Source organism: Chanos chanos, chromosome 1, assembly GCF_902362185.1.
Source record: "Chanos chanos chromosome 1, fChaCha1.1, whole genome shotgun sequence".
NCBI classification, from domain to species: domain Eukaryota; kingdom Metazoa; phylum Chordata; class Actinopteri; order Gonorynchiformes; family Chanidae; genus Chanos; species Chanos chanos.
The window spans coordinates 39,344,705-39,369,606 of NC_044495.1; the positions used below are offsets into that span (position 1 = coordinate 39,344,705).

Below are 24,902 nucleotides of genomic sequence, written 5' to 3' on the forward strand. Positions count from 1 at the left end.
TTTGCTTCAGCTAAGCGTTTTCAACAAACAGAAAATGAGTTTTACTTGACTGCACTGTGATTCCTATGTCTAACTTTTGTTCTCCTGTTAGAAAAGCTTCAGAATTGAACTCACTGAAAATTATACTTAGAGTATGCCAAATAAAAACAAAGCAGTTTATTACATTATTTATTTAACATAAGGCTCCTTGGGCATCTCAGATATATTAAAGAAAATAATCCATAACAAAACTTTTTTCTGTCCTGTCAGGATTTTATTGTAAGTTCATATAAATACTATTTACATTTAATAAAATATGATTTCTTCCCCATAATTTAAGCGACATTTCCTCAAAATAACACAGCGAAGTCTACTAATAGATGTAACTGACACACCTGAGACATAAGAGGAGGGGATAGATAATAAGGAAATGTTGCACACACACGCTGCATGGCAGCAAAAGTGCTCAAATATACAGGTATGTTATAGGGGCTCCGTACAACCCTATAGTCAGTGATGGTACTATATTATCATTACATACATTCATAAAATACATTCAAACTTTCAACAAACCAATCTCTCTCAAACCAGTCAGATTCACACAGCATATACACTGGAGGAAATATCCAATGTTTGTCACTCGGTGCCTTCGGAATTGAGACAAAGACAACAAGGTGCTTGATGCCTTTTGTAGAACAAACATAAAGTTACTCCCATTTTCTCATTAAAAATAAATTTAAAAAAAAACATCAAACATGGTGGTAAAGGGACCAAGCTTTCACATCTCGTGCAACTCCACAAGCCAATTTGTGCACTTCTCTTGACCTTATTCCAGAACCTTCTGAGTCCTTCATGGGGCCCTGTCGGTCAATACGTTGCTGATTGTCCATGACTGATTGGTGCATTTCTGGAGGGCCAGCAGGTAACCAAACTCAGCCTCTTTATTCTCCACAAGTTCCAGGCAACGTTTGGACTTCTTATTCTGAATGGAACCTCCCTGTTTGACACAAAAATACATACATCATAAATAACAGACTGACAGATAGATTGACTGACTGATTGACTGATAAAGACGGATAACATAGATCACATATCTTTTTATACTCAATTCATTATGCAATATCAAATATCAATATCAAATAAATCATACGTTTCAACAGAGGAGCTGGAGAGCAGCCTCCAGAGTGACGAGAGGTCATCTCACCATAATGCTAAAGAGATACCCAGGGATTTAAATGTAATTACGGAAAAGCAGAAAACATGCAGCTATGGGAATGCATTATCTGAGGACATGAACTGAGGGACTGAGGAAGGCAGAGAGAGAGGAAGACAGAGAGAAAGAGACAGAGAGGGGAGGGAGGGAGAGAGAGAGAGAGAGAGAGAGAGAGAGAGAGAGAGAGAGAGAGAATATGAGTCAAAAAAGCGCAGATCCAGAACGGTGAGCATGAGGTTAAAATCTTATCTTTGAGTTCAAACCTCTGTGCTGTAGTACCAAAAAAAGGCTAATTCTCCTTTAGAAGGAACCGGTAATTTTCAGGAGAGCACTTTGTCTGCTGTAGCTGAAGTAGATTTAAACATCCCACTGCGCCCCATACTGTGTCATAAAAACAGCCATTGTGTGAGAGAGTCACTGCTCGAAAAAGCGCTATTTGATGTGTGTGGGTTTGTAGAGGAGACCTAAACTCACTGTATCAATGTTAAATCGCCGTAGTTTCACTAATGCCAAGAGAATTTGCATATGGTGTGGCTGCAGTTTTGTTGAACTTTAACTGAATATCGATAAAGATAACATGAGGTGGGGGTGAAACAAAACAAAACAAAAAAAGATAAAGACTGGAGCGGTCATCGAATCAGAAATACTCTGTTCCCACTCAGCAGTAATGTATGAATCACATGAGCGGCAGTCGTGCTGTTTCTTACAGCTCTAAAATTAGGACAGCGTCAGAACCATAAATGATCTTTCTTCAGCTTGAGGGCTCTTTGAAGGTATCTGGAGGACTCGGTGTTGGGAGAGGCCTGACAGAGAAAAAAAATCAAAAACCAAAGTATCTACAGATCCAATCAGTTGTCACCTTTTCAAATTTCCGGTTCGTTTTTTTTTCTGCCCAGTGTAGAATTGTACTGCATTTGTCTGTATGATTTATAATCAGCGCCAGCTTAATCACATGACAGGATTACAAGCACCTTATCAAAGAACGCAACTCCATCAAATGAAGTGAAATGTCAACTTATGATCTCTTTAAACACGCTCTCGGGGGCGAAAACGACATTGAATTCCAACAAAAGTTAAAGTCGTAATAAATCTGCAGGAAACAAATGATCCTTGAGTAAAGACAAAACACCCAACAACAGCAAAGGATAAATAGCGTATTTAATGTCATTCCAGTAACTAAGAACCCATTAAACATGTTTTTGCTTTTCTGTTTAGGAGAATCACAGTACATACCTCAAGGATAATCCCTAAAGTAAACAGCAGATAAACACACTGAGCCTCTGTTACATTTAAATGCTTCTAAATGGTAGAATATAACATATAATATTTTTATGACTGCATTTGAGACATGTATATGAATGTATGAGGAGGTTACATTCAAACTGCGTCCCTGATGGTAAAATATATGTGTTGTGTTTATTTTAAGGTCATATCTACTTGGCTACACTGTGTTGAAATGAAACGTTGTCTGTGTTTAAGAGGGATCTCAGTTCATTTGGCCTTGGTCGGCTGTTGCTTTGCAACATGAATCTATAGTTTACGGCGTCTGACTGAATTCTCAGCGTGATTTAAAAGAGCTCACGTGGCCATGGAACAAAGTAAACAATATCTGAAAGACAAACTCAACATTTAAGACGTGTATCATATGTTCATATGTCAGTTTTATATCTGTAATTTGGCCTCCTTGTGCAGAGTGCCTGTCAAAGGAACACACTTTGCCAGATATTTTGTGATGTCTATGGGGTGGACAAAGTACCCCCCCCCCCCCCCAAAAAAAAATACTATGAAAAACAGCCAGTGCCATCTTAAAATTCTATGCCCTTTTACATCCTTTTAAAATGATAGATAGATAGATAGATAGATAGATAGATAGATAGATAGATAGATAGATAGATAATATTATATAGCAGTCTAAATCAGTACTATAACACAAACCTCTGCACTCTACGAGTTAGAAGCACACACATTTTCTGTCTCCAAGGACGAGAAAGTCATCTGATGACTCTGTCTCTCTCTCTCTCTCTCTTCTCATGAATCACTCAGTCTACATGCTACACCAAGCCTGTCCATTGATTTGCTAACAGAGAGAAGACCACATTTATTTCAGTAGTGACGATATGTGGCCAGACCAGTGGGACAGAAGGCATGAGGAGATGTCATGACCTTCATACTCCTTTCCCTGTGACAAAAGCAACAGCACAGGCCATGGTGTGTGGGGCTCCTGCACAAATACACTATGATAAGCTCTTTTTTTCCTTTCTATTTTCCCAGGGATGATGATAATTAGTGAAATCTTGTACAGGCAGTTAATTACAAGATGTTACATCGAGGTTGTGACCCCAGGGTTATTTTAACAATACTATGAATAATAAATGTTTCATAATCATATTTTTTTCAGCAGCAGATGCAAAAAAGCGTGCTGCCGCGTTGGTTTGCAATGAAACGGCTGTCGTGTTAGATTCCCCTGACTTTTGCCACTGTTGCATGCCCTTGCTTTAACCTATGTGTTGCTAAGCCTGTGTAGCGTGGCAATACTTACAGAACACCAGAGACACGTGTGCATTCAGAGTCTCTCTGATCTGTTTCCCATCTTCTGAGTGACTTGCTCAGTCATGTTCACAATCAACATGACCCTCTTAAATTAATCATGCCCCCCCCCCCACACACACACACACGCGCGCAAACACCTCCCCATCGCAAGCAGTGTGACCAATCCATGCTCTCCAAACACTCAAAAACAGCATAAATAAAATATTATCACTTGGAACATGTGCTGAATACTCAATCACGTCTTTACTGTGTAATAGTGGAAACGAACCGAGGAGAACGCGGCCAGTCGACAGATCTCGCCGACGATATGAGGCAAATCTGAACCGATTGAAGGAATTCATCTCACAAGTTGCACTCAGTCCGATTTTTTTTCATCTCGCCTGTTATCAATAATTCACAGTCTCTAACTGGCCACCACGGATTTTTGCTCTTGTATTGCCTTTTTTTTTTTTACCTCGATCAACGCAGAAGAAAAGTTCCTTTGAATTCAAACACAGCCGAGTATCTGTCTGTCAGACCATACAAGATATGAATTCTCTGGGCGTCCCCTCGGGCTGTTTTTGGGAGCTTTTTTGATCGGTGTGATTTAGCCCGTTCTGAGGTTATGAGGAGATCGGCATGCCGGTTCTCGGTGACGAGACTCTCGATGTAACCATGGGGTCTGGTTTTAATAACCTGCCTGCATCGTTTTAAACACACTTCTCACACGTCCGCCGAGATCAGACCTTCTGACATGAAGACACTGTCATTTCAATTCAAGCCCCTCTCAGAACTAATATAATACATTCCTCTGATACCAGAGCCAGAGACAGACTGAAGGCAAAGTGTATGGAATTAAAATATCTGCTCCACTTGGGAACATGGTTAAATTGATACCGGTCTGAAAAAACGAACAAACAGCACAGTGCTTTGAATCTTTAATGTCTTGTAGTTGTATCATATATCATCATATATTCTGTAGACATGCAATCCAATCTATCCTCCACGGACTGAGACCAGAGCAGTATTTCTACTGCTTTTGGGTTTCTTTTATTAACACCAACAGTAAAAAGTTTAGGATTAAAAACTTTAAGATTTAGTGTTGTCTTTTTTTGTGTTTTTTTCTTTTTTTTGGTTTGTTTGTTTTTGTTTTTTATTTTCATTTCACAAAGAAAAGTTTTCAACATGACCGCTACTTTCCAAGCTGGCAAAAGCTGTTCACACGGGCTCTAATTGAATGGAGCTTTTTCTACGTCTGTGTCGTGATGAAGACAGAGAGTCACTCACGAGCGCTTTCCGTTCCGCTCTAACGGGCTGTGGGGGTCACCTGTCTAATGAGTCAGAGTCTCGTAAACCCATTTGCTCCTCAGTATGGAGGTGAAGCTCCTCTTGATACTCCCTAATAAGAATTAACGAGACTGAGGAGGGCAGTGAGACGCACATTTGGCCCATTCGAAGCGTGTTCATTGTTTTCAGTTAACAATGCTCATGATATAAGACAGCTCTCAGAGGCATTCGGCTTTTACCAGTGGAATAAAACGAGTTCCCTTTGGAGCGGAAAGAGCAGAGATCCTTCTCCTTTTAGATTTGTTTTCCGTGGGAAAAATAACGACCTCCTCCTTCAACTGCCTCTGCTGTTAAGTATATTCACATTGCGCACGACGGCAATATTGTAAAACTGTACTTCTGCATCAAGAGATTGAAAACTCCAGAGGCTTTGTTGCAGTAAAACCGTCAGGAGATTACTCTTAACGGCAAAAAAAAAAAGAGTGCTAAGTCTCTCAAAACCACCTCCCCTTATCTGCTTCCACCTGTGGATCTGCTGTGATCTACACTGTCTCCAGTATCATTTAAGCTCTCAGGCTAATCATGGCTACATCCGCTCTGTTTTTTTCTTAACCATGAGTAAAAAATCAAAGGGTTGTGATTGGCCGGTGATAAGGGGAGTGGGTCACCTGAGTAAAGCTCCAGAGCAGCTTCATACGCTTGTTGGAGGCGTAAGTGCACTCCAGGAGCCGCGGCCGCCCGTTCACGTCCACCAGGCACTTGTTGTCATCGTCGTCCACGGTGGGGCTGAGCACGCCCAGGTGCAAGTGCTGAGCGCTGGTGTAGTAAATGTTCTGGAAAAAAGAAAAAAAAAACAAAAAAAAAAAACGGGGAGGTGACAGAACCAGACTCAAGACAAGATGCATTCAGCAAACAGATCTGAGAGATGTGAAGTTCAATATATTTATAAGGCTCTGACCTTGACTTCCCACCCAGGTGACCTGAAACTGCAAGGACAGAACTAATGAACTAAGCTGATTGGGATAGTCTGTTTTTGCATTAACTCTGTCGCTACGTTCTAACGATGTCCAAAACGCTAACACTGGTACCTACCAAGATCTCCCAACACAAAACATCAAACATGTAGGGACTTGCACTCGTAAAGTCTTTTAAATGTTAATGCCAGCAAAATCAACAGCATGCTACACTTCACAGATTAATCTCTGACATCACTTATGGAGCGGGTGCTGATTGGCTGAGCCAGAAGAGGAGAGCTAAAGCAGAGGGTGGCAGGGTAATTACGACTGTGATGCTTCAATTATTCAGTCACGAGGAGTGAAAGAAAGTGATGAAGACCGTCGCACACGCAACAGAGTCATTCCACACACAGCCCTTCCAAAACCAGGAGCACAGAGACAGTGAGGACAGTACGGTTGTGTTACCGCCTCAGCGGAGTGTGTGGTATTCTTCAGGCAAATGACCAGTTTATTTCCTTTGCTGCACAGAATTCAAATGATTGCATAAAAAGGTAGATCTGTATCTAAGATACCATGCCTCAAGAGAATCCACAAAACACGTGTTCAAATGTATTTTGATTAGAATAAGAATGAGAGTTAGATTTGTGTGATATAAATACATATTGTAATTCTTTGACACAATGTATCATGTAGCCAGATGAGATTTTTCTAAATCTCATCATTGTTCCTAATCCTGCATAGTTACATCTTTGATGTCAGCTTAGTGTTTTTCTTCTTTCTTTTTTTTTTCCATGGCAGCCGTTTTAATATCTCATATTTAAATAATTTAATATCCGCCCTCAATACAGCATTAAATTGCGAGAACATCAACTAAATCATCTTAACAAAATAAGATCTGGACAAATCTACAATGCTCTAAATATCAAAAATTATAATATCATTATATACGTACTGGAGAAAAGTAAGAAAAATATCTGAAAACGCAGTACATCTTTCAGTCATTGACAGAATTTGGCTCAGATTTTGAGGAATTACTGTCTTCACTCCAACGACTCCATCTGAGCAGAGTGTTTTCTCTCTCTCTCTCTCTCTCTGTCTCTCTCTCTCTTTTTTTTTTTTGCCTGCTATTGGTAATCGGAAGATTCATTTCCGAGGCACAAAATCCCTCATGTGGTTATATTTGTTTTTCATGATTAATGCCTGTCTTATTCCGCCAAGTCTTAAATCAATAGCACATATACAACTGATCCAAGACCTCAGGCAAAAAAAAAAAAAAGAAGAAGAAAAAGCCTGTTTAAAGGAGAACATTCTGTTCAAGATCCCCACAGTTAGAACAGCTGAATCGATTCCTCAGAGGCTGTTGCCTGGATAAACCACTCATCGTAATAATTGTCTTGATTAGACTGAATTATTTCCCCTCTTCTCTCTTACTGCACCCACTGTGTCTGCTCCAATCAGATTTTGAACTGCCTCCTGTGGACGGCATGTCCTCCAGTCAAGATTGTGAATTTAGCTCGTCACCAGACGTGTACCGGAGGGAATCTACTGTCTCGAAATACTTTTAAAAAATGTGACGGACAATGAGGAAAGTGGACTCTCTTTTTGTAAAAGCTAAGTCAACGTCAATCTCCGTCGTGCCCCAAGTGTTGCTGATTTTGAGAACATGTTTTTTAGCGTTTTATTTCACGTTGCACAAAGCTCTCTTCGGTCCAGTCTCAGTAACTGTCTCCGATGGTGTTAAAGTCTTTTAATTTTAACTCAGTACAAAAGTCAAGCTCTTTAAACTTTTAGACAGCACAGTGAGTTCGGAGAGGGCACATTCACCTTTTACTTTTTTTTTTTTACTTTACTTTTTTCTAGAAAAGGTGCCAACCCCTTTGTGACTTTGTTTTTGACGAACAAAGAATTTGTGCAGTAATTATGGACAGAGGGCTAAGAGTGAATAATGAGAGGAGGAGAGAAAGTCACAAATAGCCAGGGCCTTGTTTAGTTCGACTAAGAACTTCAAAAGCCTCTTTCTGAGAGAGTTCTCTTTCCTCTTTCGCCCTCAGTCTAGCGTCTACCATGGAGGAGCTACTCCTTCATCATACGTTCAGTAAGACAGATGACTATCCGAGAGGGGTTACGCACTGACAGAGAGAAGACTGATAGTTTGCTCTTTACATCGCCAACACGAGCTAATTCATCTGAAATGAACTTGGAGAGTATGACAAAGCTGATGGATTGTTTTGTTACCCGTCTCATTCAAAGATAAAAAAGACCCTGGGAGCCATAGATCATATGAGAGCCGTTTTTTGTTTTTTTTTAAGGCCCCAACATATTCCGAAACGCAGCTGATTACGTACTAAGAACAATGAATATATGATAATGAATCTGAAATGCTGTTTAGAACAACAAAAACAACTTTAAAATTCCTGTTCTATTTCTCTATGTCAGAGAAATGCTAAAGAAAGCACGCAAAGTAATGTTCAATGTGCTGGATCCTGCTCTAGCAATAACCTAACCAAGACACCACCTGATTCCCCAGCGTTGAAAGAATGAAATCTTATTCACTGCCATTCTGAGTCTCAATTAAAACTTGTACAGATTCATAATATGCCCTGGGTGGAGGTGAATGTTTTTGCTATGTGTTTAAATAACAATGACAAATGATTGGTTAATTATACGCTTTTTTTTCATATCTATGGTTTTACAGTGGTTATCAAGTTGAGCCCATGATCAGATAAGCCACAATAGACTGGGTAGCATCTGTTTCCACCTGTAAAGGTTGTACTGAGGCAGGTGTGTGTGTGTGTGTGTGTGTGTGTGTTGGGCTGAGTGACCAGCACCTCCAAAGAACAAGCAGAATTGTGCTGACTAAGTTTTTCTCTTGTCTAAGGGTGTGTGTGTGTGTGTGTGTGTGTGTGAATGTTCGTGTGTTTGTGTGTGTGTGTGTGTGTGTGTGTGTGTGTGTGTGTGTGTGCGTGTGTGTGTGTGTCTTCTAAAGATACCGCACACCTGCATGTGATCATGACAAGGACGCCCGAGCAGCTGGAGTCCCATTGAGCCAGGCTGGTTTTCAGTTCAGACCAATGCATCTTGTCAGACACTGCAATTAATTATGCCAGGAATTTCCACTTTTATCCTCCTGAATCACACACCAAACTCTTAGATTCAATGCCATCTCTCGTTGCGACAGCATACAACAGTCCTGACACAAAGAGGGTCTGCCAGGCACCCTGCATCAAAACCCAACACATTGTTTTTCTCCGTATAATCATTAGTACGGCATAAAGTACCGCAATGAATTCGGCTAAGCTCGAAGCGGTCTGCGGCTCCGAATCTCATCTCTCAAGTTTTCAGGAGGAAAAAACGGAGAGATATTTTTTATGCATTACAATGACACTTTTAATGGAGACAAAATGTCCAATGTACCCTTGAGAAGCACATTGAAATTGACTGTGACGGCAAAACATGCAAAAACTGCCAGCGCAGCAGATACACAGTTGATGCAGCTGCTAAGGCTTTCCACAGAACACAATGGAAAAAGTCAGATAAGCTTTTTCAAATAATCTGACTTCTATTGCGAGAGAAAACAACTGCATATTCCTCAAATATATTTCGCTGCTAAATTTGCCCGGATAATACATATATAATGTTATTGGAGAAAAATCATTTTATAAAGAGACGTCTTTTTTTTTTTTCATTTCATTCCTAGAGTGCGTTACCTAACACAGCCCAATAACTGAGACAAAAAATTCTGAGATTAGGCGCACGCATTTACTTTATCAAATAATGAGGAAATAGGCTACTATATACATACACAGCGAGTATAAACTTTTTTTTCTGTTTAATACGATATCATAGAATTTGACGTGTTTTCATGCCCATAAGGAAAATGAAGAAAATTATCTCGCAGTGAATGCGAATTGAACGCGTAGCGTAGCGTTTCAGAAATATTAAAACGTTATTTTAACACTGCTCCTTCGGGACATGAATAAATCAATACTGAAAAGTAAGCAGAGTCTTTCAGCTGCGGCCTACATACTCTGCTGAAATAGTGAGTCCACAAATGTTCTTTTGTGACAGCTTGCATATATCTCTTCATTTGTCTGATAGACACTATCTGTAATACGCGTAAACGACGGAAAAATAACGGAATGAAATAAAACCGTCGTTTCGACGGCCGACATTTCTTTTCTAATCATCTTGAGTTACATTTTCTGGACGAGTGATTTCTACCAGCCATAAGCTTTGAAAATCCAGGCAGAGACTGACAATGAAGACCTCGTATTTTAGGTTGTTTTGAAAACTGAGGAGCAGATGTAAGTCTCCTTGGTCAGATGAGCCTTGAATGACATAAATTACTGTGCCCCTGATGGTCTATTGCAGTCTTAAGGTTATTGAACGGGTGATTTTGTACTGGCTTCAGCCTTACAGCTGAATGACAAATGACAGGAACAGAGCTCAGCTGTCTGAATGGTTTCAAGGACATTGATGTTTAATGACTGACCTACACAGTCTACAACTATTTAGGTTGTTTGAGAAAAGGAAAGTTATGAATGCTTCGTGAAATAATGAAGTGGAACAGAGACCGGATTATAAAACCCTCGAGAAATCATTCTAGGTTATGGATGAGCTTAATAACATATTGAGAAATCGTTTTCTTTTTTTCTTTTTTTTTTTTTTCCCGGTCAAAAGTGGGTCTCTGGACGAGAAAGAAAATTTCCCAGGATATAAATGGAAACTCTGAGCGGTTTTGAGAATTAATGTTTGAAATAGTTCAGGGAGAGGGGACACTAACCTGGGGCGTCAGGCCGTGACAGAGGTAGAGGATGGGAATGTTGTCGGACGTGGGGCCTTGGTCCAGACACAGGTCCGGCCTCAAGCCGTTCTTCAGCTGCCAACCACAATTACGGAAAATAGATTAAGGTTTGACTATCAGGCGGAAGAAAGGAGACAGATGAAGGAATGTGTGTCTATGTCTCTTGGACAGCTTCTGCACATTTCTCAACAGCCCCCAGTCTTGAAGCCCAATCTTGTTTCTTTTTTCCCCCCCAACAATGAAGTTGTTAATTATTGCTGTTCCCAGAAAGAATGAAGATTAACACGCTTCTGTGGAAAGCTGGAATGAAGATACGTGGACGCTAACGCGGCTCCGTAAAAGGCTTCGCTTTGAGACAGTCGTGCAATCACTGAAACAAATGTCTTCTATTATTTGACACTAAAAATACAAAACAGTTTCACCATACATGGTAAACTTGCGAAGTTCTGACTGTCCCAAAAAAGAGTGCATCAGTTAGCATTTACTTATTCTCAGCAGGAAAAAAACAGTGTAAAATGACTTAAATAAAAAGAAATATTGTGTCACTGAAATTGTCGCTGAGACGATATTTGCAATTCATTGTTTGGATGAAAAAGTGGTGGAAGGGCTAAGCTTCTACCCACCGATCCGTATGCCACAGTATCTGTGTATGTTCTCATCTCAGAGTAGATGTTTGCCAGGAACCAGCGGAAAGGCTTACACTGCAGTCTCTCCCTCAGGGCTCTCCTCCCCATCACGTCCCCTATGTCAATGCCCGAGTCCTGCACACAAGCACACACACAGACACACCACACATGCACACGTGCGTGCATACACACACATGCACATGCACACGCACATACACACAAACACACAAACGCACAAACACATACACGCACACACACAAACACAAGCACACACAAACACACACATGAACAAGCATGAAATTATTCAAAGTGGTGAAGTTGTGAGATCCTGGGATAAAACTATGAGGGAGGAGGGTGGCGTGAAAGAACGGAAGGCAAAGGTGCTGCAGGTGTCGATGTGGGATGTGAACAGAGAGAGAGAGAGAGAGAGAGCGTGAGAGAGAGAGAAAGAGAGAAATAGAGAGAGAGTAGGATGGCAGAGTTGCTGATTCAGATATGAGTGATTTATCTGCATGCGTTTGGGCTGCCACAGAGTAAGCTGAAACATCTGAGGCTAATGCCATTCAGCCAGTGCATAAGGGACTAGTGTGAACAGCCCCAAACTACTCCCAGTAAGAGCCTCCATAAAAACCTCAGAGCTGCCTCAGCTATGAATGCTTCAGTAGGACACCGTGCCAGAGCATTTCTTCAACAGGAGAAATCTCCCAGACCTTATACACATAGTACACTAACCAACAGAGCCTGCAGTGTCCCCACACCACTCCACATTGATTTACAAATTGCTGTAGCTACATAAAAAGTGGACACACACACACACACACACACAGACACACACACACACAAACACTGTGTTTCTGTGCAATGTGCCCATACCTTGGGCGGAACGTTCCAGGCCATGTAGACGTGGTTCTTGAATTCATCCATCCAAACCTCGGCCACCCTGAGCGCGTTCCTGCGCACGTGAGCCGTCAGGTCATCGGTGTAGGGCTTGTGAGCGCGCTCAATGTGGGCTATCCTGGAGCAGGGCAACACCTCCACACTGCCCCCACACAGCCAAACCTAGGAGTGCATACATATAATGACACACGCACACACACACACATCTGTAAGATGATATACCTTGTCAGAACACAGTAGTCAGTGGCTCACATACATACATAATTAATCAAGGTGACCACAGTACACTGAAGCCAATATTTTGCAAAAGCAAAACTAAAACTGTGCTAACAAAAACAAAGACAGAGCAGGGCTTTGTGAGAAAGAAGGACAAATATGTGGGAAAAAACTGGCTGTGCTAAAAACTGTGTCAACACATTACTGTGCAATTTGTGAACTAGGACATGCCCTCTCAAGATAAATATAAACCTAAAATATCGAACAAAAAATAAATGAAGCACAAGTCCAATTTTTTACGAACAAGTGACTGATTGATCCACTCACAGTATTCACTGTCACAATAAAAAACAATCTCCTAAAGGGGTCATTTCTGTTCACTTAAACCAATAAGATTAATCAAATCCTTTTACAACGCCTCCATAATTAATTTTTGGTTTTTCTGAAAATTTACAGTATTACAGTATTTCCTTTGTGTAGCATTTAATTCACTATGATACACTGTAGTCTCCTGACAGCAGGCAGGCAATTCTGCAACCTCTCTATCCATGACAGCGTGTGCGTGTTTGCACGGCATAGCAGTACAGAAACGATGGACCTTCCCCAAAGCGCTGTCATGGATTGCCACACATTTGTACCGCGATTTACTGAATTAGGATATAAGGAGTTACTCAGTGGCATAAAATTAGGTGTAGCTGCTCCAGTGTGTGTATGCGTGTTGGTGTGTGTGTGTGTGTGAGTGTGTGTGCATTTGTGTGTGTGCATGATTGTGACTATGATCCTCTGCTTTCATCTTCCTACAGCACTCCTGCTGAGCAGAGCAGAGAAGAGGGTCTCTCTCTCTCTCTCTCTCTCTCTCTCTCGCTGCCTCGTTCTTGGCTTATCTCCCACTCAGTGCAAAATCCTTCTCTCTGGGATTATACTGGCCAAATGCATGCTATTTTGGAAAAATAAGAAAACATATCCACACGCGATGTGTCGTTTATCCCAGGTCTGCTGTGTGAGAGGCGGCTACAGTGTGACGGCTAACTCAGAGACAAAGGCCATTTATCAAAAGAAAGACCACACCACGACTAGTGACATTCCAGAGAAAGAGAGAGACAGATAGAGAGAGAGAGAGAGAGAGAGAGAGAGAGAGAGGGAGAGAGAGAAAAATGCTGATAAATGACTTGGACCAACATCATGTCAGGTGGGGCAATGTAGTTTTTATTTCCCAGAATGAGATTAAACAGTTAGTGATGAAATTTAAATTGATATCCTGTCACAGCTCAAGACTGTCTAGCGAAAAAAAACTCTCGAACTCCTCCCAGTTTAATTAACCATGAATTTTGATACTTAACTCAAGTTATCTTCAATGAAAGTTTGGGGACAAAAATCCCACATTAGGCCACAGACACTAATACCTACAAATATACAAAAATAAGAATTGACGTGATAAAATAATAGAAATAACATCAGATAAGATTTCTGAACAGGCAACATGTGGTTACTTGTTTCTCCTGAACAGAAACTGACAAATCAGATTAGTTCCGACAGGGCCCGGCTGCCATCTTAAATTGTATATAACGACAACAGATGTGCCATGCTCCGTTTTGTTCATTTTGTCAGCCAGAATTTGCATGTTATTTGCATAATTATTTGACAAGGAAGCTGATGGTCCATGGCTAAAATATTTGTTTCCCTTCAGGCATTAAAAAATCATCATTCCAATTATTTGCACACATTACCTGCCTGACACAGTTAGACTCCCGCCGTCTGAAATGGTCTATACAATCTGTTGCTCAACCAAAATGTAGAGACGTGTTACTGTTTCCTGTGGTTTTGTTTTTGTTTTTGTTTTTTTTTAAACTTGCATCAACTCTTAAAATGATAACATTAGAGTTTCCAAGAATGTTTATAAGTAATCAGTGGATGCATCTTTGCTCCCAAATTCCCTCTGCAGTCGTAATACATTTCAGCAGCAAACACTAATTTGGTTGAGCCAAAACTTGCGACTCTGGTGGGACTCGAACCCACAACCTTTGAATTGCCACACAGAGTGTTCCTTAGAAGTCCAATGCGCTATCCATTGCGCCACAGAGCCACCCATCAAAAGCTCCATTTGGTGGGGCTATGTAATGTGACACCAGACTCTTGGTTCACTGCCCAGCTGGAGACTGTAAGCCCTCTTAATAATCCTCTCTTACAACAGAGAGGCATCTGTGAGAGAGCTAGTGTGTGAGTGAGCTGAACAGACCAAAAAAGAAAAAAAACAGCGAATGTGACCCATCCTATTTCAGGGACAATACAACTAGCAATGAGCACAGACAAGAAAGAAAGAAAGGAAAAAAAACAAACAAACTAGATGCCAGTTCTAATGCAGGTCAGTAGAAACTGAACTTAAGGTTCATTTGCAAAGTGAGATCTGAGTGAAAGCTTGACTCTGAGTTTTAACTAACTAAATAGAAAAACAAGTTAATAAATAAATAACTGCAAGCAGCATTACACTAAAAGCACTCATTTCATCTGACATTTTTGAGGGGGCAAACATTTTTCAGCTAGGGGCTACAAACCAACAAAAACTTCCAGCTGTGTTTTTCCACTCCAATCTCACACACACACACAGACGTACGCATGCACGCACACACAGAGGGTGAATAGCATCATTAGCGCATTAGCGTCCTATTCTGTTTCATTGCAGGGAAAAAGGAAGGAAGTATCGGGGAGAAAGTGAAGGGTTTTGACCTAAGCCAGTGGAGAGGCAGCTGGTGGAACAGCTGTGAGAGTCCTTATCCTCTATCAGTACTAAAATCCTACAAAGACCACAGACCACTGCTGCTATTAAGAGAGCCTTCTTCCTCTCTCTCCACTCTGCTAGATGCCCGCCTTTGCTATTTTTCAGGGCAAAATCAGACGTGTGTGTGTGTGTGTGTGAGAGTGTGTGTGTATGTGTGTGTTTACCAGGCTGTGACCCATGTCATTTCAACTCATGAAGAGTGATGTTAATGGTTAACAGGCAAAATCACTATGTGTGTGTGTGTATGTTTGTGTGTGCGTGCGTGCGTGCGTGTGTGTGCGTGTGTGTCTGTGTGTGTGTGTGTGTGCGCGTGCGTGCGAGTGTGCGCGTGCGTGCGAGTGTGCGTGCATGTCTGCGTGTGTACTGAGCGTGCTCATGTGTAACTGTGATCTCTTAGCTGTGTTCCATTCAGACCATTCTGTGTGTGGTGTAATTACAGCCACGACCAGAATCACAGTACAGCACACTGTATATGGACTCGTGTGTGTGTGTGCGCGCGTGAGAGAGAGAGAGAGAGAGAGAGAGAGAGAGAGAGGCTTAAAGGCTAGGGCATGGTTAGCAGGTTATCATTAGCGTGCCTCAGGAGGCTATGCCTCCAGCTTAGCTCTTAGCATCCTGCGCTAGCTCTCAGTGTCCTATTAAAACAGACCGCTGTGGAGTTCATTAGTAACTGTCCTGTGGCTACCAGTTTACAGCGGACTCTCAAACACAGCTCACTCACATCACATGCCCTGAACACATGTTAGTCTTTAGAAGCATAATCCTCTTCGGAGGACATCTTTTAACCACCTAACTGGAAATCAGCAGGTTTGGAACGCTCGACTGCTTTGTACTTCCATTCTCTCATTTTATCAGTAAAACCGTGTCATAAACAGAAATAAGGCCAAAAACCCCCCCCAAAAAACAAATCACTCTATGCAGCATATATTTTAAACCAATTTCCCAAGCTATCATTGCATAGAGTGTCCCTTACAAGCTCCTCTTCATTTACTTTGTTTATGATTCCTGAAGCTGGCGCCTTGTATTGATTTATTGGTTTCTTTTACAGTGAACCCTAGCACCACTACAGTTAACTGGAGGACAGTGGTGTAGGGGTAAGAGAAGCAGATTAACAACTAGAATACTGTGAGTTTGAAATCCAGCTGCATTAGTTCACTGCTGACTGTCTCCCTCTGAACAAAGCTCTTAAAACCAAGGGTTGCTTCCATATGCTGGTCTGGATAAGACTGACAGATGGATTGTAAATGCTACTATTTCAGAGAAACCAGAGCAGTGAAATCTGATTGGTGGAGAGGTGTTGAAGTAGAACCTCGTTCCTCTTGGGGTGTAATTTATGACGGTCTTTGATATGCAAAAGTTTCCTTAGCTTTTGCAAAACCAGTATTGCGCTCAATATATTCGCAATGCATGAAATACTGATATTGTTTTGTTTTCTTGACATAAAAGTAATATGCAAATAACAATGAGTAAAAATTTTGCAAACAATATTGGTCACCATTGGCCCTCAAATTAAAATCAAAGGCTGACCCCATTCTAAAGTCAAGTTCAAGCCATTTAGTGACTCAAGGACACATCCAAACATCCATCCATCTACCTATCCATGTATTTATTTTACTCTAATGTGCTGGATACGCTATGTGTGAATGATGTGAAATGCCCTGTCATTTCAGTCATTTAAAATAGCCGACACTCTTTCTTTCTTACCCTGATGCCCAGCTCCACATTCTCTCCTCCGTACACTTCCATCCCTTCATCCAAAAGCCCAATCTCCTCAAAGTACTTCCTGTCCACCACAAAACAGCCGATGAGAGAGGGGCTCCTGCCAGAGGTGGAGAGAAGAATTAGGGAGGTGATGATTTCCCCCGTGGGTAATGTCTGTGAATTCTTCGCCTTGTTACCAAAGTGCACTTTTAGCACTTTCCAGCAAATTATACATGACAAGCGTGTGGGCACATTTCATTAATAATTCACCACTGAATTATCATCAATATGGCAGCTGGTTTATTTATAGATTCCAGAGTTACTATATTTAAACCCGCGCTGTCCTAAATGGATCTCTGAGAGAACGAGACTTTTTTTTCAAACGGCAAAATTTCACTGTTCGTTTTAGGCTTTCCGCTTCTAACATTGTTGGTAGCTGACTTGTTTCACACAGCTCGAAAAAGTAATTGCGCATTTTAAGGAACGCAGTTGCTACAGCGCCTTTCAAATTGAAAATCAAATCTATGTGTCTAGCTGTATGGTACAAAAAAATCCACACTGTCTGATTTGTCAAAAAAAACCCAAAAAAACCAACAACAACAACAACAACAACAATATACAGCTTTATCTAAATGGTGCCTTCAACAGCATGGATATCCATTCTGGCCTAAATAGTTGGCCTATTTAGTCAGTCTGCACTATGTGTTTATGAACAATGTTTCAGATGCTCTACAAATGAACAGATATTGCCTGAGAACACGACTGTTTTCAGGGACCACTCAGCCGGTGCTGCTGTTTTTCTGACAGTGGGCTTACCACTGTAACACTAAATCTCCTTGAAGTACCTGATTGGAGCGGTGTGATTCTTCTGGGTCCACCAGGACCTGGGTGGATTGAGGTAGCGGCACCATAGCTCCCAGTCAAAGCCCTGGGCGGACAGTGGATACTCCTCAATTTCAAACGTGTCGTATTTGATGTTATCGAAAGACGGAGAAATGATTCTGGTCCTGTCCTCTTTGATTCTGTGGAGAATGGGTTCAGCCCTTCAAAACAGACAGAAGGAGATTTTAAATTCAGAACATCTCTCACTGAAAGCCTAACAGGCTTTGCTCAACTCACCTGTCACACCTTCTTTCCCACCCACCCCATTCGGATCCACCTGGAAGAGCTCTCTGTTACCGGCCCATTCAGCACTTCTTCATTCAGCTCATCATTCTGTTATTTGTTCCACCTGTTCTGTGTATGCATCTTACTAGTCAGTCTGTGTATACAAACCCTCTTGTTTGCTGTTATTCTTAGTGAAGGCTCACATTCCATTCTGTTTCTAAACCTTAGTGTCCTTGCCTTTCTTTCTAGTCTGACTTTAACTGTTGTAGACCACAGCCTGTCTCTGATCCCTCTTTGATGTTGTCTTTTCACATCTGTTGGCCTGGTTTGATTTGTGTCTTAGTATGTACTGACCATTGGCTGTTTTTTGGACTATGTCATGTATTCGCTGAGGTTCTATTTGCCTGTTAATCAAACTTTGTGCGTCTGACTATGATTTTGGAATAATGGATTTTTGGATTAAAGACACCTCTGCTCTGCGCATGAATCCAGTCTTTTCTAGTCTTTAATGCACTGACATTCTTCTGGGAAGCTTTGTGCGTAACAGCTGAATGCTTTGAGGATTCATTTATGATTAATCAAATATTTTGCATCATTTGTTGAAACAGCATCATGTGAAAGAATGTGGCAGAAAGCCAGGTATGACATGTATACTCCTTAAAAACTGTGTAATGTCTATTACATGTTAATTTTGTTTGCAGGATTGTAACAGTTTGTGACAATTTTACAATGAGAATGTGGTAACCAGTAAGGACTTACACCATCATAACAATTCATATCTGTAACTCTCACAAACGGTGTGCTCTGTTCCAAAAATATCCACTCAAATGTATTCGTCAAAAGGAACTGTGACACGACAATAAAAATTTTTCACTGTATTAGGTGAAGACTGTGAGCTGTGTAAAATACGCCCTGAGCGATAAGCAACTCGTAAACTGAAACAACTGATTTTTTTTCTCCAGCTTGAATTCTAGGCACCAGAGAGGAAAAGGCTTGGGGAGGCTTTCCTCTGATAAAGTGCACCAAAGCGTGTAATTGCGCTTTGTGTACACAAACTGTGGCTAAGAAGCCCTCTCAAACAGCCGTCTCTGTCAAACCACCTCATAAACGGAGAGTAACTTGAGAAAACTCTACAAATCCCTCAGAAGTGGTTTTTCCATCTTTTCCGGCTGTTTTTTTTTTTTTACTGGAAAGGGGGTGGTGGCATTCGCTGACACACATGCTCCTCATAGAAGAGCAACTGCAGGGTCTGACAGGGTAATGACAGGACAGAGAGAGAGACAGCCTAAAGATCTGTCTGTCTCACAGCGTCTGAGGACTGCCTTCTGTCTGCCAGCCAAGTCCTTCCTCTCCTCTTCTCTCCACTCCTCTCCTCTCCAATATTCACTTCCACAAATCACACTTTAATGTCTGCTTCTGCATCTCTCTGCTTTCTCAATGTGTCCAATCTCAGTGGCAAAAAAAGAAAAAAACATGTCCCAGGAACCCTCTCCAGGACAATCTACCAAAACTTCTGAGATCTGATTGGGCTGCTGTCCCGAGAAGGCATCTGAGGAAGGGGACATTGGCACGTCTTACCATCCAACATTGAACTCCACGTGGGCGTCAAACAGGGCCACGACGGGAGCAGAGGCCGCCCGCCAACCGCTCACCCGTGAGCGGATCAGACCCTCCTGTTTGGAGTGACGGACCACCTTAATGAAATCAGGACGCTGGGCATTAGTCTCGTCCACAAACTTCTGAAGGTTTTCCCTCAGCTCCACTGTTAAGAGATATGACAGAGAGAGGGAGAGAGAGAGAGAGAGGGAGAGAGAGAAAGAGAGAGAGAGACAGAGACAGAGACAGAGAGAGATTGAGGCTCTGGGGAGAGACTTGATTTCACCTTTCTGAGCTCCATTATTCAGGAGAGACAGAGTGGGAGCACTGATTTCACTTTAGTATCTATGTAAAGTTAACTGAAGGCTTCCATTAATTTTGATGCACATATATGATTTTTTACTAAAGTTTAAAGAGCGTACATCAGTGTTTCTCTCTGAGAGCTTTATTATTGCCTTCATTAACTCCAGCATCTAAACTAGAGACCTCTCAATTCTCGACGAACGGTGACTCAGGCTTCCATGCACCAAATGTCAATCACAGGAGATTTGGAGCTGGTGCCTGGCCACAGATCCATCAGCGTTTGGAGCCAGACTTTATTGATGTCTCTGCTGTCTCTGTTAAGAGTTCGGCAGAGACGAGTGATTGCTCCCCTCCCATCTGTTGCCTGTTTGTTTTCATTAGCCAGACAGCTATAGTACTGTCTTGCCATGGCAACCAGATGGTGCAAACTTGGGAGCAAGGCGAATAAAAAAAGGCACTAGAAATGGCACGTTACCTCTGGGGCACAGCAGAAGAGAGTTAAATACCTACACATGACATTTAATGTGAACTTCACACACTCAAGGACAATAATAGGTGTCAGCACAGGAACAAGATCACTTTAGACTCTAATCCCTCGAGAAGAATATAACTCTCTAACTTTTTCAAATTAAATTTACCGCTACACAATTTTTGTTGCTGCACTGCTAATTTTACTTCTTCTATGAGTCAAGATATTAAATAATGATGTGGGGGATGCTGATATCTACAAACACCACGGACTATGATTTTCCCCCCATTGAGTTAACAGTTTGGACTTCATTATCGCATAGAGTGGAACAAAGTGCAAACAACACGGAATTCTTTCACTACTGTATCAGGCCAAGGCTAACGGCCGCTGAGTTAAGAGAATGACATTGGAGGGAAAGATATAACATAAAGAACAGTCAGTCTGAATTAGAAAGAAGTTGCATTTGGAACTCACACACCAACACAAACAAATCTAACGTTAATAGACGCTTTACGGTTGAAACATCCGCTCTGGCGCATCGACGGCGTTATGCGACAATCTTCTTGACGCGGTGTGACCCGGCTTACTCTAGAAACAGCATACAGATGAGGCGAGAGCCGTCTGCCTTAGCAGCGGTGTAATTTCTGTTTGATGACTCAGTGTTTATACGAGAAGCAAGCGGAGCAAACAGCCATTGAAGGGTGATATTTACTGCCGTGGACTGCTCAATACCAACCTGCTCTGTGCTTTACACCGTACACCTGAGTTCGCTTCAGCTAGCAGCGTGAACCGGCGGCAGGAGCGAACTATCTGCCAGAGGGATAATTATTTCCCTTTCACCAAGACAAAAGAAGAGATTTTAAGGAAAAACCTTTTAATAGGATTCAAAAGCTGAGGATTAAAAGCAGCTTGAACAAGCAATGTGGTAGATAACAACTTTTGGGCCGTTTTCGGCTGCTGGGAAAGTGCGTTCCTAAGTCTATAATTGGAGGGATAATTACGCAGGAAGGTCAGAAGAAGCTAATATTATATGATAATATGAACAAAAAGACGATAAATGTATCAACATATAATAGGAGCTAACTCATAAACTGACAGCCTCCGGAGATAAATTACACTGTCTCTACCGGAATCCACAGCAACTAACTGCCTCCAAGCTAAAGCCGAACTCCCTCTGTTTTACCATACAGTACAATGCTTTCGCTCCATTAAATATCACAACAGAAAATTTCCTTCTGACTGTAACACGGGAGTGGGCGGACAACTTAAGCTATCTGTTTTTTATTGCAACATAATTAGACCTCTATTAAAAGACCGTGCTGTTCAACATTCACTCCATCTGGATAATTACACCATAATCTGGTTCTTCTCCCTGATTAGTCTTCTTTAGGAATTATATGCAGGGTAGCGACGTATGTAGAAACGTTATGTCGAAATTTGTATTCCAACGGATAATTCTGCTTTGGCAAAGCCCTAGCAGTCATTGTCTTCGAGGCAGCAAATTTTCATTTAACTTCAGTCCACACACGTGTTTCAGAACATAGTGAACGGACAATTTTCTTTTTTTCCCCGACGCTTTAACTCCATAGGCTACCGTTTGCTGAGATGTAGGCCTACGTATAAGCCCAGAAAAAAAGGAAAGTCCTGAATATAAACCTTTTCAGTTACACAAAGAAAATACAATGTTCATATCACATAAGAGAAACGAGTGCAAGGGTGCCGCCGTCACTGACAATTCAGATGTGTTTGTTTACGCTCAGCTTTGTCTCTCGTGTAAACAAGAACACCCGCTGTGTATTAATGAGCATATCATTACACACACACACACACTTGTGCTCTGAAAATACGTCTCCACAAAACTGGCGCACCTCGAACGGTCTTACCGTTGTTACTGTGGTCGTCAACAAGGATGATCTCTTTGAGGAGATGGTACGGGGTCCTGCGGATGACCGAGTGGATGGAACGTAGGATAACAGACAGGGCCTCGTTGACGAAGATGAAGATGATGCTGACTTGAGGAAGGTTGGAAGGGTACGAAATGTTTCTGCACCTGGAGGACAAAGGATATAATTAAGCGACTGAAAAAAGTTATTTAAGAGAACTCTGCAGACAAAATGGGAGAGTGGCCAAACCCACACCCACACCCAAAACTATTTTAAGCAGCCTCCCAAACATGTAATGTCTTCTGAGTAACTCTGCTCTTAATTGAAAAGTTTGCCCTAATTTACTCAGATACTCTTGGATAGTCTGTACTGTGTGAATACACTGTTTTCTCATCCATTTTGAGAGATGTAACAAACAAGCAATGAATTCAGTGTTTCAGTGGTACAACACTGCATGCAAATCGGAAATGTTTCATCGCTTTTTTGATTGCCAGAGACAGGGAAAAGATAATTAATACAGAAAGAGAGCAGTGCACAAAATGGACTAAGATAGAGAAAATGAAAGAAGAAAGAGGAGAAAGAAAGTAATTGAAAGAGAGGTGTGTGTGTGTGAAGAGACTGAAGCTGTCAAGAGATTGATAAGATGTTAGAAAGAGAGAGTGCACGAGAGAGAAAATCTAGTATGAGAAGTACCCATCAGGTCTCAGGTCAGGAATGGCTCTGTCCAGAGAGAGACGATCACTAAGGTAGCCGTTATACCCGTAGTACTGGAACTTTCTGAGGGCAACTCTCCTGCTCTCAGGACCAAGGTCATGACCCCAGCTGGTGAAAAGAGACGAGTCAGAGAAGGACTGAGGCGCCATGTCATCATTCTCCTTCAGGGGTCTCTCTGGAGAACAGGCCAAGAAAAGACGAGACACAGTTAGCATGTGTTAATTTACCTACGTCTCACCCAGTTTCACAATGTGGCAGCCCATTTTCTCACACAGCTGTAAAAAAAAACACTATGGTGAGAGAGAGAGAGAGAGAGTTTGTGTGCGTGTGCGTGTGTGTTACAGGAGGACAATTTGTTTGACACATATCTGTTTTGCCTATTGCTTGTAACAGTGAAGATACCAAATTATGTGTCATCAACACTGATGTGTCTCCAATGAAACAAACCTTCAACATCACAGTCTCCTGCAACATCAATTCAAATCATTCTCTCAGGGATCACCACTGCATTACTCTGGACAAGGCATGGATTTTTTTTAACCACATTTTTCATTTTACAATATGAAAATTTACCAAAATGAATTTGGACCATTTTTGCAGTATTGCTGAAGGTTAAGAATGCATGGTATTATATAGAGACATACCCTTATAAGACACAATGACCAATGAAAGCCTCCTAACAGGTAATGAAGGAATGCTAATTAACAGTGGAGGTTAGTTAATTATTGCCACTTGGTCATTAGAAGCTTACTTATCTTGGCTGCTGCATGGACACAAGGGTTTGTTTGAAACTCAAGAGTCATGGCTCAAATGCCTTGTCATTTATTGACCACAAAAGGTCTTACTGCTATGGGTAAAGCCACGCTAAGCTCACAAAAGATTTAGCCTTTATACAGCATTTATTTGTCCGACATTTATTTATTTATTTTTGAAAAGAGTGTGTGTTTTTGAAGACCCATTTAGAGTCGTAATTTGCTGCTTCTTTACTCTCTAAATCACTTTTCTGCGAAAATGGTTAGTCAGCTCGGAGTTACTGCAAAATGAGCGAGCAGGTCACAAGTAACGGGGAGGCATCTAAAAACGCTGCCATAAAATTTACTGCCATCAAATATTTTTCAGGCCAAAGCATTTTGTGTTAGAGTGTGCTCATGCTGAACGGATGCTCACAAAATGGTCCCAAAATAATGCACATTTGCTACTAACATCAGAGGTAGCATGTTAATACACCTTTCATGAAAAAAAAAATCGAATGATAGTTTAAACAATGTCTCCTGCCTCCTAAATCTTCCAGCAGACATCTTAACACATCACGGCTCAGGAACATGTAGCTATGCCAACTGAACGGCAAAAAATCAGTCAAATTTACAGTGTGTAATTTAGGATTCAAGGTGCCTTCCGTAATTTAGCATCTGCCAGGATCAGTGAGTGGAGTGTAATTCAATGGAGTTACATTTCTGCACGATAGACTAACTTAGAGTGGCCTCGTCTGTCTCACTCTTCAGATAATGTCTATTGAATTGGGGAGATTATCTTAACAGCACAATCAATACCAACTTGTAAGGAAGGGGGAAAAAAAAAGAAAGATTAGACCGGAGGAGGATTAAACTGGTATACAAGAATCTAAACACAGATATGAAACTAACTTAAGTTTTAAGAACGTTTTAAAGCGTTTTGGGTCGAGATAGAAAGGTTCTGGTAGATGCTGTGGAATTCTGAACAGGAGATTATTGCTCTAAATAAATAAATAAATAAATGAGATTCAAGTGGCATTTTGCTGACATTTTTTGAGCCTTTTGGGGAAAGTGACAGCTCTGGGGATATTTTGGTTCTAAGGGGCTTTTTAAAG

The 24,902-nt window shown here is 41.4% G+C and overlaps 1 protein-coding gene and 1 non-coding gene across 2 annotated transcripts in view; both read right to left on the reverse strand.

Annotated features, from left to right (window-relative positions):
- Positions 1 to 829: 829 nt before the first annotated feature.
- Positions 830 to 24,902, reverse strand: part of galnt18a (UDP-N-acetyl-alpha-D-galactosamine:polypeptide N-acetylgalactosaminyltransferase 18a) — a 44,526-nt gene continuing 20,453 nt past the window's right edge. Inside the window, exons 2-11 of the mRNA XM_030789062.1 lie at positions 23,036 to 23,231; positions 22,343 to 22,509; positions 19,670 to 19,853; positions 17,830 to 18,027; positions 16,988 to 17,102; positions 12,268 to 12,453; positions 11,392 to 11,529; positions 10,748 to 10,843; positions 5,677 to 5,841; positions 830 to 976 (exon numbers count right to left, since the gene is read on the reverse strand). Of these exons, the coding sequence (XP_030644922.1) occupies positions 830 to 976; positions 5,677 to 5,841; positions 10,748 to 10,843; positions 11,392 to 11,529; positions 12,268 to 12,453; positions 16,988 to 17,102; positions 17,830 to 18,027; positions 19,670 to 19,853; positions 22,343 to 22,509; positions 23,036 to 23,231 (1,592 nt within the window). The remainder of the gene's footprint in view (positions 977 to 5,676; positions 5,842 to 10,747; positions 10,844 to 11,391; positions 11,530 to 12,267; positions 12,454 to 16,987; positions 17,103 to 17,829; positions 18,028 to 19,669; positions 19,854 to 22,342; positions 22,510 to 23,035; positions 23,232 to 24,902) is intronic.
- On the reverse strand, positions 14,499 to 14,590 carry trnar-ucu (transfer RNA arginine (anticodon UCU)). Its single transcript is given in 2 exon segments — positions 14,499 to 14,534; positions 14,554 to 14,590. It is a non-coding gene; the product is annotated as a tRNA-Arg (tRNA).